The 13,897-nt window shown below is 41.6% G+C and overlaps 2 protein-coding genes across 4 annotated transcripts in view; both read right to left on the minus strand.

Moving 5' to 3' along the window:
* Nucleotides 1–3,559, minus strand: LOC115363194 (uncharacterized). Its single transcript, XM_030057335.1, has 2 exons — nucleotides 3,262–3,559; nucleotides 1–3,158 (listed from the first exon to the last, which is right to left on the minus strand). The coding sequence occupies exons 1-2, from the start codon at nucleotides 3,529–3,531 to the stop codon at nucleotides 2,502–2,504; spliced, it is 927 nt and encodes a 308-aa protein (XP_029913195.1). The 5' UTR covers nucleotides 3,532–3,559; the 3' UTR covers nucleotides 1–2,501.
* Nucleotides 2,531–13,897, minus strand: part of akt3b (v-akt murine thymoma viral oncogene homolog 3b) — a 27,471-nt gene continuing 16,104 nt past the window's right edge. For all 3 annotated transcript variants that reach the window (XM_030057152.1, XM_030057083.1, XM_030057224.1), the window contains 8 exons: nucleotides 13,029–13,094; nucleotides 12,649–12,717; nucleotides 11,684–11,806; nucleotides 11,362–11,490; nucleotides 8,843–9,057; nucleotides 7,377–7,464; nucleotides 5,686–5,788; nucleotides 2,531–4,301 (listed from right to left, as the gene is read on the minus strand). In XM_030057152.1, the coding sequence (XP_029913012.1) occupies nucleotides 4,216–4,301; nucleotides 5,686–5,788; nucleotides 7,377–7,464; nucleotides 8,843–9,057; nucleotides 11,362–11,490; nucleotides 11,684–11,806; nucleotides 12,649–12,717; nucleotides 13,029–13,094 (879 nt within the window). In that variant the 3' untranslated portion in view covers nucleotides 2,531–4,215. The remainder of the gene's footprint in view (nucleotides 4,302–5,685; nucleotides 5,789–7,376; nucleotides 7,465–8,842; nucleotides 9,058–11,361; nucleotides 11,491–11,683; nucleotides 11,807–12,648; nucleotides 12,718–13,028; nucleotides 13,095–13,897) is intronic.

The following is a 13,897-nucleotide window of genomic DNA, read 5'->3' on the forward strand; positions in this document are numbered from 1 at the left end:
TGAAATGTATTCTTTTAATTTAATTCAAAATAAATACTACCACGGCAATGCAAGTCCACTATCGGGTTCTTGCCCTAATGTTTTGGTAAGAAAACAAACAAGCAAACGATAAAAAAAAAAAAGAGTTTGGATAAAAAAAAAGAGAGACTTCAGTTAATGCATCCAACATCATCATTATAATTATAATCATCATCATCATCATCATCATCATCCTTCAGCGACTTTCAAGAGGTGCCTTTTTCTGACTGAACAACATACGGGGGACGCTGCCTAGCATGACACAAACATAAATAAAACAGGAACTATGGTACAAAAAGGGCAGGGAGGAGCAAGGGATGATGGGATTGGAACAACCTGATGAAACCAGCACTGCAAAAAAGTTGACCACGGTCCCACTTGGTGTGTTTTTTTGTTGTTGTTGTTGTTTTTTTTCTTTTAACAGGGAAACAAGGAAACAAAAATGACCCTTTACAGTGTGTTTTGTCCTCACACACAAACTGGATGGGACTCGACGAGAGGGGGCGGGGACAAGGAGAAGGGGGAGGGGCTAGGGTTCGTCTCCATGGAAACATCCTCCCTGGATACACATGACGAGGCGGCGTCGACCCCTCCCGCAGAGAGAAAAAAAAACAAAAAAACATGGAAGGGTCCAGTCTTTGACACAGTTGCCGTCGTTTTTTTTTTCTTTCTTTTAATTTTTTTTTTTTTTTTTAAATGCAGTTTGGATTCGTTGGTTGTTGTTTTGTTTGTTTGTTTGTTTCGTTTTTTTTTTTTTTTTCTGGTCACTATTCTCGTCAGCAAGCTTGAAGTACAGTCACAGAAAAATGTTCATGTCTTGTCAAGATGCCACTAAAGACAAAAAAACAACAAAAACAAAAAAACAAAAACAAAACAAAGGCATTGCATATTTACATCACGAAGGTTGGGCGACGTCGTTTTCCTCACACAGTCTTCACACACCAGAGTCTCACGGCTCAGTTTCCACGTGATCTGCGACATGATTAGTGATTTATTGATACCGTCGATTCGGATTAAAATCGAGTGTGTGTGTGTGTGTGTGTGTGTGTGTGAATTCCCTCATCCTCTCACACACTTTACACCGTCAGCGTGTTGAGCTGAACGTCTCGGTCATGTCAGTCATTTTTCTTTTCCACTAACACTGATTTACATATGCAGCAACCTCTGCATGCATGTGTGTGTGTGTGTGTGTGTGTGTGTGTGTGTGTGTGTGTGTGTGTGTGAATGCCTGTCCACTCGTGCTGGTTCAGTCTGTCTTAGCGTGCTCGGTTTCATTAGTGTCACTGTGTGTGGATCAGGATTCCTGCGCAGCTTCGCCTTGTTTGATCTTGTTTTGTGTTTGTTTTGATTTATTCTGTCGGTCACATTTCTGCGATTTCCAATTTTCGATTTCGATTTCCACATTTCCAATCAGAGAGCGGACGATAACGGAGCATCCACGACCTCGGAAATCATCTGGAGCCTCATTTATAAAACTGTGTGTGAGTTGGGTAACTCATCAGGTCAGGCCAGGTTCGGAAAAATATTTAGAAATTATGTCCGGGTTCAGATCGGGTTCAGTTATTTTAGTGAGAAATGATGGACCTGCTGTCTGTTCTGGGCAACTTCTGGAGTTTACGTGACGACGCTGAAGGCAACACGTACGCTGCTTCAGGTGGTAAAGGTGGCCCAGCGAGGGAGGACGAGCTAAATCTCACGCTCGGCTCGGGTTCGGACACAAATATGTCTCTCTATCTCACTAAACGCTGCGTACTCACATCCGCACGCGTTTCCCTTTAATAATTCATACATGTACCTGAAATGACGCGCACGTGCACGAGCTTAAACGTCTGACCCCCGTGAACGCCCGCCGTTCGCTGGTCGAGACACGCCCTTCGTGAAAGCTGATACGCAGAGTTTGTCTATTCGTCTTGTTTTGGGAGAGAGAGAGAGAGAGAGAGAGAGAGAGAGAGAGAGAGAGACCTCCCTCACGAGTGTCGGCTTAGAGTCGTGATCAGAGACGCAAGAAAGGCGATAAAAGCTGTTTGCTGAGCAGCAGCATCACAGCAGGAAGGACGGAGAACTACACCGCTGACTCTAAACGAGAAGCTCGTCTCTGCAATTTGTTCTCCTTTTTTATTATTTTTACTCGTTTTACTTTTAATATGTTTTATCTAAATCTTATTGCAGGCGGGACGTCAGCAACCTGTGCCCAAACAGCCACGGCGCGTCGTGTTACAGAATGCCCCTTTAACAGTCAGTCCTTTAGTTTAACACCTTCCCTTTGTCCTAATTATTGATGTTTCAGACTTTCAAAATAAAGCGAGTCAGAGGGTCTTCCTGTGCGATGATGCTCTGATCATCTTCATCATGTGTTTGTGTGTTTGATAATAATAATAATAATAAAAAAAGGGCTGATTTTAAACATTATTTCATGTTTTCAGCTTCTTTGCCGTCGGAGTCGTCGTTTTTTCTCGTGCTCTCCAAAACGAGCGCCGCGTGGGTCAAAGTTTAAGTTTTTTTTTTTTTTTTTGGATTCTCAGAGATTTGTTTTTTTTTTTTTTTTTCTTAATAACCTGCGTGTGCGCTCTCCTCAGGGACGTTTTTTTTTGCGCGTGTGCTGCTGTTATCAATGAGAAACGACCGAATTCTGCTTTCTTTTCATTTTTTTTTTTTAGACGTGCGTAAGAACCCTGATATGTGTGTGTGTGTGTGTGTGTGTGTGTGTGACAGCATGTATGCATAATACGTGTGACTTTGATTTTGCTTTTGACTGATTCTCCCGTCCTGTATGGAGAACTCCCAGCTGTTTCCTGTTTGCGAGCGCAGTGTGTGTGTCTGTGTGTGTGTGTGTGTGTGTGTGTGTGTGTGAGACAGCATACGGTTGAACCCAAATGTCCCACATACATTAAGCCAAGTTTCCCTGTGTAAACATCCATACCACTAAGTGCTACAGCTACGATGAGGGGACAGAGCGGCGGACAGGAAGCGGCCGGCTGTGGGACAGGAAGCAGGAAGCGTCCTGTCGGAGCGAGGGAGCGGTGCCGAGGTTTCCCTGCTGGCTGTGTAAAGCTAGAGCGGTTAGCTGAGTTGAATGCGGTTGTGCTCTGTGGCGCCTGAGTGAACTGTGCAGTTTCTGGCAGTTTAGTGTTTCCGTTTTTTTTTTTTTTTTTTTTTTTTTTTTTTTTCTTGTTTTGTTTGTTTTTTTTTTTTTTTTTTCCTCCTTTCTTTTTTGTGTTTGTTTTTTTTTTCGTTTTTTTTTTGGAAAATGAAAGTACAACTAAAGAGAGAGAGAGGGAGAAAAAAAAACGGGTTATAAAAAAAAAAAATTAAGCAAAGAAATAACACTGCAACGATGAAAAGGAATGATACAGACTCGTCCATTCTCGTTTTCTTTCCTTCTTTCTTTCGCTTCTTTTGTTCATTTTGTTGTTTGTTTTTTTTCTCTAGGGTTTTTGTTTGTTTGTTTGTTTTTTGTTTACCTGTAGACAGTGATTTCTGTTGCCATGGGATTGGGGGAATGTGCGCTGCCATGGCAAATGTATATGAGAAAGAACAGAAGTAGTTTTTTTTGTTTTTTTGTTTTTTTTGAGTGAACCACGAGCCATGCACTTATTCTCAACTAAGAATCCCCCCTCCCCCACCCCCTCCCACACATCACCCTCTTACACCCCCTCCCCTCCCCAACCCGCCCGACCCCCCCTTCCCAGAAAACACCCTGTCGGTATGATACGAAACATCTGCACACGTAAGGCAACATTTTTGGTTTTTGTTCCCTAAAACGGCTCTTCCAAACCAAGTGCAAAAAAGTCAAAAAGAAGAGAAACGGGGGGAAATAAAAAAAAAAAAAAAAAAAACAACAAAGATGAACACAACCCGGGTCGACAACTTAATACTGACGGAGAGAGAGAGAGAGAGAGAGAGAGAGTGAAAGAAAAAATAAATAACAAAAACATTGCCTTCTGCAGTAAATAGCGTTGAAAATGTAGGACTTATTTTTTTTTTTTTTTTTTAGTGTGGGCAGACCGGTTTGAGTCGATCCCACTGTGCAAAACCTCTTTTAAAGTCCCTAAAAAGACTTCTCCCCGTCTGCGTGAGGCAGAGAAGGAGAAAAAGAGGGGAGACTTTTTTTTTTTCTTTTTCTTTTCCTAAAATGGCTACGTGTTTTCCTCAAAATGGCCACGGATGGGGGCGATACTGGCTGCTGGGCTGGAGCGCTCACTCCCGCCCGCTGGCTGAATAGGAGAACTGTGGGAAATGAGGCCTTCGCTCGCTGTCCGCCGCGTCCATCCCATCTTCATCGACTGAGGAGGAAGAGACAGAGTAACAGCAGCAGGTTAGGAACACACCGACTTAACCAAAACGAACAAAACAACCAAAGCTAGGTGTGAAAAAAACAGTTTCGTCGACTGAAGTGAGAGCTCGGTGATGTGAGGCTCAGCGCTCAGTGTCTGTGCTGATGTTGATGCCAGAGGAGCTTTGGAGCTCTGCAGTTACTGAGCGTGTTTACATGCACACCTTATTCCTGATTTATTCAGAATATCCTCAATATTCTGGTTGTGCACGAGTCATGTAAACACACACCGAACCAGATTAAGGTCATATTCCAGTTGGAGAATATTCTGAATCAGACCCCTGGCATATGCCTGTTCTAACCGGAATATTGCGCCATGTAAACACCTTAGTTGGAAAATGCCCCGTACGGGAATATTCAGTTACGTCTGCGCATGCTCGATTCACAATGAATTCTGTGGCGTCTTTGTTGCTATGGTTACTGCAAGCGGGGAGAACGACATGGTGAACAGCAGCAAGAGCCAGGAGACTGCAGTCTGCCTTCAGCTGATCGGAGACTGAAAATATCATCACTTCTTCTTCTTCTTCTGTATTTCCAGCAGACCAGACGCCTATATGTGTGCTGCTGCCCCCCGCAGGTTGAGTGTTGCATTAAATAAGAGCGTGGAATACGCTGAAACACGGGAACATGCCGAGTAACATGTAAACGGAATATTCCAGTTGCTTCAGCGATTATAAACACCTTATTCAGAAAATTACCTAAAATTACCTTAACCAGAATATTGACCTGAATCAGAACATGGTGTGCATGTAAACGGAGTCACTGAGGCGGCAGAGCGTCGGACACTTTTACGCACTATGAGCCTCGGCGCTCGGCGAACCCGCTCTGTAACTTTACGTGGTGCTGCCCCCTGGTGGCCGAGTCGCTGTGGTTCCTAAACGCTTCCACTTTGCAATAATCCCACTTCCAGCTGATGGTGGAATATCTAGGGTTTAAAAACACACTCTTTTTTGGTAGTAAAACAAGAGTAAAAGGTAAAAAACGGAATTCCCAAAAATGAAAACGGAAAAAATGGAATTTCCAAAAATTAAAACGGAAAAAACGGAATTTGGGAAAAAATAAAACAGATTTTATAGGGCCCTAATTAAGTTCTCAGTTCTCCCTCTGGACATGCATTCTTGTCAGAGTGAAAAAGCCTCTGAAACAGTATTTAGAGCATCATGAGCCATAAAAGCACACTCATGTAATTTTGTTTTTTGATTTTTTGTTACTGGGTTTGCAGTGCTGTAAGGCAGAGAGCAGCAGGCCTCACTGACACATAAAAATCAGGTCCTCATGTGTCTGTCCAGCATGAGGGCATTTTTACAGAGTCAGCAGTGACGAGGAGTATTTACATTTTTCGGGGGGAGTGATGGTGATGGTCTGTGCTGTGAACTCCTCGTCGAAGTAGCGGGTGTCCGTCTCCGAGGTGACCTGGGGCTGGAAGGGCGGGACCAGCTGGGCGGGAGAGAACAACGGGACAGTGATGAGACACACACACACACACACTTCTGCTGTCTAATTTCAGGACAATCAGACATTCTGTATTTCAAATCCACATGATCCACTGTGTAAATGAGAAAGCATAAGAGCTGCTGTAAGGTTTAATTTTTCACTTTGACAGAGCTAGGCTAACGACTCCCATTGACTTCAAGTCTTTATGCTAAGCTAACAGGAACTGAACCACTGGACGTACAGAGGTGAAAATGGTATCGAACAGCTTGTCTCAGTCTGGGACGTCGGGTTGGGCTACTTGGCCCAAATGGATGGAGATATTTTTTCAGTTATTTGATAAATCCTTGAGTATCGTGATGTTAATTTCAGCCACATCACCCAGCGCAAGTTTCAAATTTTCAGTCCTGAGCAGCTGTGTTTAGGTCTACTGCTCGGGCTGTCCTACAAATAAAAAAGAGATAATAAAAAAAGAGGTGAGGATAAATTTCAGAGCGTCGTGCAGCAGCGGTGTGTCGGTGTGTGAGCCGCTCTCACCTCTGGCCCCGTGAATTAATTTAAATTTTTTCTTTGGGACATGTTTTTTTTTTTTTTTTAGACAGCGGAAAGAATCTCACACTGAATCTCGCAGAAAGACATGCACTTTTTTTTTTACATGATTTTTTCAGGAGAAGTGTTGGAGATTATTTTACTAAAGTATCTCGTTATTCAGACAGCACTCATGATATGCAACCTGATGAATTCAGTCAAATGTTGATTAAGAAGTTTTAAAGGTGTAAAAAAATTCATATCGACTATAAAAATAAAGTTGGCAGTCGGAGGCTGGATCTTGGCCCCACAACAGCAGAAGTTCATGAAAGAAAATACAAATGCTCCATGAACCAGCTCAGTCTACTGTACTCTGACTAAAGTGATATAATAACTCTTTCCAGCATTATATTTTTAGTTCATTCACAGTTATTGCATAAGTTAAAGTGTGGAGAAGGACCATCACTCTTCCGGCCCTCAGGAGATGTGATTTTGAACCACACAAGCCGGCTTCATCACCACTTTTCCATGGAGGTGCAAGTGGTGCTTTTTTTTTTTTTTTTTTTAATCAAGCCTTAAGTGAGCAGCTGAAAGTGGTGATGGACAGGAGAGACAAGAAACTGTTAAACCCACTGTGTCGGAATGGACACCCTGGAAGTTTTTTTTTTTTTTTTTTTTTTTTTAATGATGAAACTAATAAACCAAAATCCAAACTATGTTTTTCCAAACCCGGCAGAACCTCTATCAGCTCTGGGCAGAGACAGGCAGTGAGTAAAAGGTGCTGAGGTGTTAAACTGTGTTCAGATTCGGCCCCTCTCAGTGTCTGGGTGTGTCTGTTCAGAGGAGGCAGATGTGCTGAGATTACTTGCTCATGTCAGATTTAGGTGATTTTTTTTTCTGTTCTATTCTGCGTCTTCATCCCCACCCAAGTTCTTTTGAAAAAAAAAACAAAAAAAAAACGAGGTAGCCCTGATGGCACATCATCACAGGTGCGCTGTTTGCATAAATCAGCGCTCGGTGACGGGACGGGGTGGCGTTCAGTTCGGCGGCTGAACGCTGCTCTCACCTTCTTGTCGTAGACGTCCTGCCAGTCGACTGTGGCGAAGAAACTGTGACGCATGATCTCCTTAGCATCATCCGGCCCGCCGCCGAGCCTGTCAGCGAGAGAGAGAGAGAGGGAGAGAGAGAGAGAGACGAAGAAGACGACGTCTAAGTCAGACATCAAACGCTACTCTTCCAAGTCTCCATCAATGGGACCAGAATATCCACCTGCTACTGATCCCAAAATAGCTTCCTGGGGTGAACGAGTTCGCTCTGCTCAGCTGCAGTAGCCTCTTTTCACGAGTTTCTTCGTCAGAGGCAGAACCGCCTCAGGGATAATCAGGGTGGGAAATTAACGCCAGCCACCAGCCAAATGCCGCTTCACTTCTGGCTGCAGACGCTAAGTTTGTCAAACTCCGGCAGCACCTCTGCCGGGCACCAAACGTCTTCTGGAAGCCTTGCTCCGTTTTAAAAAGCCGCGCGGCGTCAAAGCGGCGAGAGGAACCGGTGGATTTGGGGGATGCACAGCCGACAGGATGCAGTCGGAGCGAAAAACTGATACACCCATGTGTTTAAACGCTACACAGTGAGCTTCACATGGGAGAGGAGAAAGAAAAGAGCCATTACACTGAGAAACGGCAGGGATGCAAAATAGTTACAAGTAGATATCTACTCATAAAAGATTAAAAATAGTGAAAATAATAAAATTAAACAAACTAAATTAAACAAAATAATACATAAATAATGGGGAAATACATAAATTTCCCCACCGTGGGACTAATAAAGGAATATCTTATCTTATCTTAAAATAAAATAAAATAAAATAAATTCATTCTCTGTTACCACTGGGACGAGTGGATTCCCCAAATACACCTGCCCCTTCAACTGGAAGGTTTTTTTTTTTTTTTTTTTTTTTTGTGCTTCATATGACCAAATTTTGTTCATCACAATGAAACCTACTGAAATCCTGAGTTTTTTTTTTTTTTTTTTTTTTTTTTTTTGTAAGTCTGAAAATATAGCTGCAGGAAATAGTGAGAGCATGGAAACTCAAAACATTCATACCAACACGTGTTCGGGATCGACCGACGTACTGACACTGGGGTCGACCCGAACACCTCGAAGCTTAAATCGTTACCATGGTGATGGACAGAAAAAAAAAAAAAATCTGTATTTGAATACTGTTTTCCCTTTTTAACAGCAAACACTGCATTTTCTCTCAGTGTGAACAGATCCAAACAATGTTTTGTTTAGTTGTTGTATTTTACCTTACTCCGTATTGTTATTATTAAAATGTTAAATATGAATCAATCAACAAACACAAATTACAAAAACAACAAAAAAGGAAATATATTTAATTGATCACTATTGGTTTTCAGTGAATTTTTAGAACATCCACGCCTCATATCAAAACTGTGATATCAATATCTTTACAATACATCGTGCAACACTGCTCTTTACTCTGTGTGTGTGTGTGTGTGTGTGTGAGAGCACCTCTTGTTGGGGTCCTTGATGAGTAGGCCTGACAGGAGGGACTTGGCGTCGGCCGACAGGGTGCGGGGGAACTTGATCTCCTCCATGAGAATGAGCTCGAACAGCTTCTCGTGGTCCTGGTTGTAGAAGGGCAGGCGGCCGCACATCATCTCGTACGTGACCACGCCCAAACCCCACCAGTCCACCGCCCGGCCGTAGTCGTTGTCCTCCAGCACCTGAGAGCATGCCACACACACACACACACACACACACACACACACACACACACACACACACACACACACACACACACACACAGTAACTCCAGTTTACTTCCAACTGGTAAATACGCCGTTTTCGTTTACAGTTCGCACTGCAAAAACGAAAAATCTTATCAAGATTATTTGTCTTATTTCAAGTCAAAAAGGTCTTATTACTAGACAAAATATCTCATTGCACTTAAAATAAGACATGATCACTTCAGAAGTAACTTGTTTTTAGACAACTGTCTCTTGTTTCAAGTGAAAATTTGCTTGTTTCATTGGCAAAATTTGTTTCTTGTTTCTAGCTAAGTGTAATGAGATATTTTGACTAGTAATAAGACATTTTTGACTTGAGAAAATGGAGTGTATTAGGGGTGCAACATTATCAATACACAGGAAGGATAGTTCCACTTTCAACTTAATTTGCAGAGATGCACGTCTGAGTTCCTATGAGGCGCGTTAAACCCATCACACACTTGTTTGCAGTATATACTGGACATCAAAGTGGAGATACAGGCGTTGCTCATATGATTACAATCATGTGACCACATGTCAACCGAATCCTCAGACGACTTCCTGTCCGCGCCTTCACGTTTGAACCGTTTTGTCATGTTCACGCTGCGGCCGCTGTGCAGATGAAAACACTGAAGAACACGACTGATTCCTGCTTATTGAAAAATTATTTCCAGGGTATTTTTTTCTTCTTCAGTTGCAGATACACTGTGTTGCCTTAAGTATTCGCTCGTCTGCCTTCACACACGTATGAACGTGAGTGACATCCCATTCTTAAACCATAGGACTTAATATGATGTCAGCTAGAACAGCTTCAACTCCTCTAGGAAGGCTTTCCACAAGGTTTAGGAGTGTGTTCATGGGAATTTTGGACCATTCTTCCAGAAGTGCATTTATGAGGTGGCATCCTGTCACGGTACCACGCTGGAATTCACTGAGCTCCTTCACTGAGCGACCCATTCTTTCACAAATGTTTGTAGAAGTAGTCTGCATGCCTCGGTGCTTGATTTTATACACCTGTGGCCATGGAAGTGATTGGAGCAGCTGAATCCAATGATTTGGACAGCTGAGGGAATACTTTTGGCATTATAGTGTACCATGATGGATCATAGCTAACTGTCTTACAGTTCGGGCTGAACGATGCATCTCATGTATCGTTATCGAGATATGAACATGCTCGATATCAGTGTCTCAAAAGGCAACAATATGGACGATATTAAATTTGGGTTAATATTAGCCTTAGACAGTGATTGGTCTGTTCTGATCAATAAAATATTTTGTGAAGTAACTGCATTTTCAACATCCAGTTGGTATTACTATGCAAATTTATTTTATTTTATTTTCTGAAGAAGGCTCAATTTTCACTGTGTCTCCACTTGAAATGTTGTTGAAGCATCGTGTCGAAGCAGAGGTTGAAGCAAAATGTTTGATTTGAATTTTTTTATTTATTTTAATGCATCCAGATGGTATTATGATGCTGTTTTTTTTTGTTTTTTTTTTTAAAGAATTCTTAGTTTTCACTGTTGCAAATTTAAAATTTCAAGTGTGAACCCAATCATTTGATCACCATCAAGATATCTGGCATAATACATCACATATCGCACGTATCGCTATTTTTATCACGGGTCAAATATTGCGGTGTAATTCTGATATTGCAGTGAACAAACGAAAGGAAAGCACTGCATCATCCTCCTGCTGATTTCATCGTGATGGACATTACAAGTTGTTGTTGTTGAAAAGGAGAGAAAGAAAAAGTAAATGGTTTGTGATTTAAAAAAAAAAAGAAAAAAGCTGTGACCTGCTGGCAGATCTAACTGGACTGAACACACAGCAGCTGAGTAAGTGTGTTTTCATACCGTCTGCTGTCCAGAGCAGAGGACAGGGAGGTGGCGTTATTTAAGTGCCTTGTTTCTCCGTTAATAATTTACCCAGCGCTGTTCAAAAACAAGGTTACGTAATGCTCTACATAGACTGAACGACAGCTTAAGACAATAACAAAAAAAAACAAGAAAAAAAAAGACCTGCTTGTGTTTGGGTCGCTGTGGAGTTAAAAATAACCTCTATTAGCAGAAAAAAATAAATAACCTCTAAGGCTCAGTTAGATTCAGACGGATTTTTTTGGCATTCAGGTCAGGCTGAAAACCTAAATCTAACACAACAAACACAGCGACTGCCCGACTCGGTTTCCGCTGAATGGTTTTCATCAGAAAATGTGTCAAGGAAGCGTCGTGAGGTTTGTTTCCTTGGTGTGCCGTGACCTCTGACCTCAGGAGCCAGGTACTCCGGTGTCCCACAGAAGGTCTTCATGGTGGCGGCGTCGGTGATGCCTTCTTTGCAGAGGCCAAAGTCAGTGATCTTGATGTGGCCGTCTTTGTCCAACATCAGGTTCTCCAGCTGATGAAGAATAAAATTTTTTTTTAAAAAAGTTATTTTTTCCACAGAGACAGGAAAGTGCTTTTTTTATTTCTCACCTATGGAGTTTTTCTTTTTTTTTTGGCTCTTCATTCTGTGCATTTTAGAGGCGCAAGTAATAACTCCACAACTCTAATCTCTACCACGGATCCTCCTCAGATCAGGTGTAATGTACCTTTAAGTCGCGGTAGACGATCTTGGCAGAATGTAGGTAGTCAAGAGCAGAGACGATCTCAGCGCCGTAGAAACGGGTGCGGTCCTCTGAAAACACTCGTTCTCTTGACAAGTGGAAAAACAGCTGCAAGGAGGGCGGGACACACACACACACACACACACACACACACACACACACACACACACACACACACACACACACACACACACACACAGGTACACACACATCAAATATGTCATCAAGTTTTTTCATCCAGTAATGACAATGACAAGAGAGAGAGAAGGTCTGAGTATCACTGGAAATGTTTCACAAGAAAAACAAAAACTGCTTCTATAACAAAATATTTTTTTCAGTACTTTATATTGGATGAAAGTAAATTTCATTATAAGAAATAGTAGCTTCTGTGTAAGATATTCAGATGCTGTAATTGTCACCAGCATCTGGAAAATTCTAGGATAAGGATTAACAAAATGTTTACCAAAAAAAAAAAAAAAATACTAGAAATGTAACAGAAAATTTAGCCAAGAAAATGTAGAAAATGTAACCTCAAAAAAAGAAATTGGCAAATGATTATCCAAAAATTAGCAAAAAAAAAAAAAAAAAAAAGGCCAGAAAATGAACAAAAAATTTTTTTACAAATTACAATTACAAGAAAACAATTACTTAAAATTAGTAATATGAGATGCCCAGTGGGCAAAAAAAAATTCAGTTCAATAAATTCAATTATTGGGGAAAAAAAACATCTGATAAAGAATCTGAGTGGCTGTTAAAATTAATTAAAGAGATAATTTCCCAGCCTGGATAAGAGCAAATCATAATAAGTGGAAAGAGTGTATTATGCATTAATCAACCCTCCTGAATAATTGTTGAAACAAGCAATAATGTCATGTCATTAAGAGAGGCAGCATCAAAACGTTCAGAAAGCGCTGACAGAAAACACGGCAGCGGCGGCGGCGGCCTCTCACCTCTCCTCCGTTGACGTACTCCATGACAAAGCACAGCCGGTCCTTCGTCTGGAACGAATACTTCAGAGACTGCAAGACAACATTTTATAACTCAGCGGCGCTCGGCCAGTTTCAAGGGTTTCAAACACAATATTTTTTTTAAGAACAGAGGCTTTGAGCGTGCGGTGTCAGTCAGTGCATCCTTCGAGCCGCCGGCCTCTGCACGGCGCTCATCGACGAGGCCTCAGAAAGAGAAAGCCGGTGGCCAGCGCTTCTCTTTTCACCGCCACGCACACAGGAGGAGGTGAACTGATCTCAGATGTGTACCCAAGGATTTCAGAAAGGTGTGGTTCTATTTACATGAAATGTCTCATGCGGCCTTCATGCGATGCAATACTCACAGTTAAGAACGGATGCCGGGTGTTTTTTAATACCCTACTTTCTGTGAGTGTGTGAGCAACTTCGTCCTGCGATTAAAAAAAGAAAAAGAAAAAGAGAGACAAAAACAACAGTGAGAACATAAGCAAACAAAAGGAGCACGGCTGCAAACTATTTCCTGCATCATTCAGGTGAAAGATTGAGGATAAAACTGGAAAGAATTCACTAACAGTTCATTAAAGTGCAAAAATGTCAGAAATCAAAGCAAACCCTTGTTTTTTTTCTAACATTTTCTCATATGGGAGGATAGCATGTTTCTAAATGAGAACAAAAGAGATGGGTTCTTCATTCAATCTGCAAAAATGTACAATCCAATTTTATATTGATTAGTAAAGAGCCAATTTAATACTTAGAAGTGGCATTAGCCAAAGTGATATGAAGCACTGCAAGTAAACAAGACACTGAATGAAATATTGCCATAGTTATTAACTTAATCTGTATAACACTTTTTTTACAATAGAGTTACAAAGTGCTTTACTCAAATCAAATCTAGTCTTCTCTCATTACTGCTGATCTTCATTTGAATGATCCGATGCTGATTCTTAAAAGAGATCGGTCTTTTATTTTTCAGCGAATGTGTGAAGATGTTTTTTGAAAAGAGCCTCCTGTCCTGCAGATGTGGTCTGCTGAACCACCAGCCGACGGAAACTCAAGTTGACCACATTACAGGTTTTAAACGAATGAACAAACGATCAGGTGCCGTCAAGCCTTAAAGCAGATGTCTGGATACATGTCTGATTTAAAAAAAACCATGATGGTAAAGCAAAGCGATATGTGAGCTGCAAAATTACTATCGTAACTGAAACATCCTGAACCAAATCGATAAGGAATT

Source organism: Myripristis murdjan, chromosome 1, assembly GCF_902150065.1.
Source record: "Myripristis murdjan chromosome 1, fMyrMur1.1, whole genome shotgun sequence".
Lineage (NCBI taxonomy): Eukaryota > Metazoa > Chordata > Actinopteri > Holocentriformes > Holocentridae > Myripristis > Myripristis murdjan.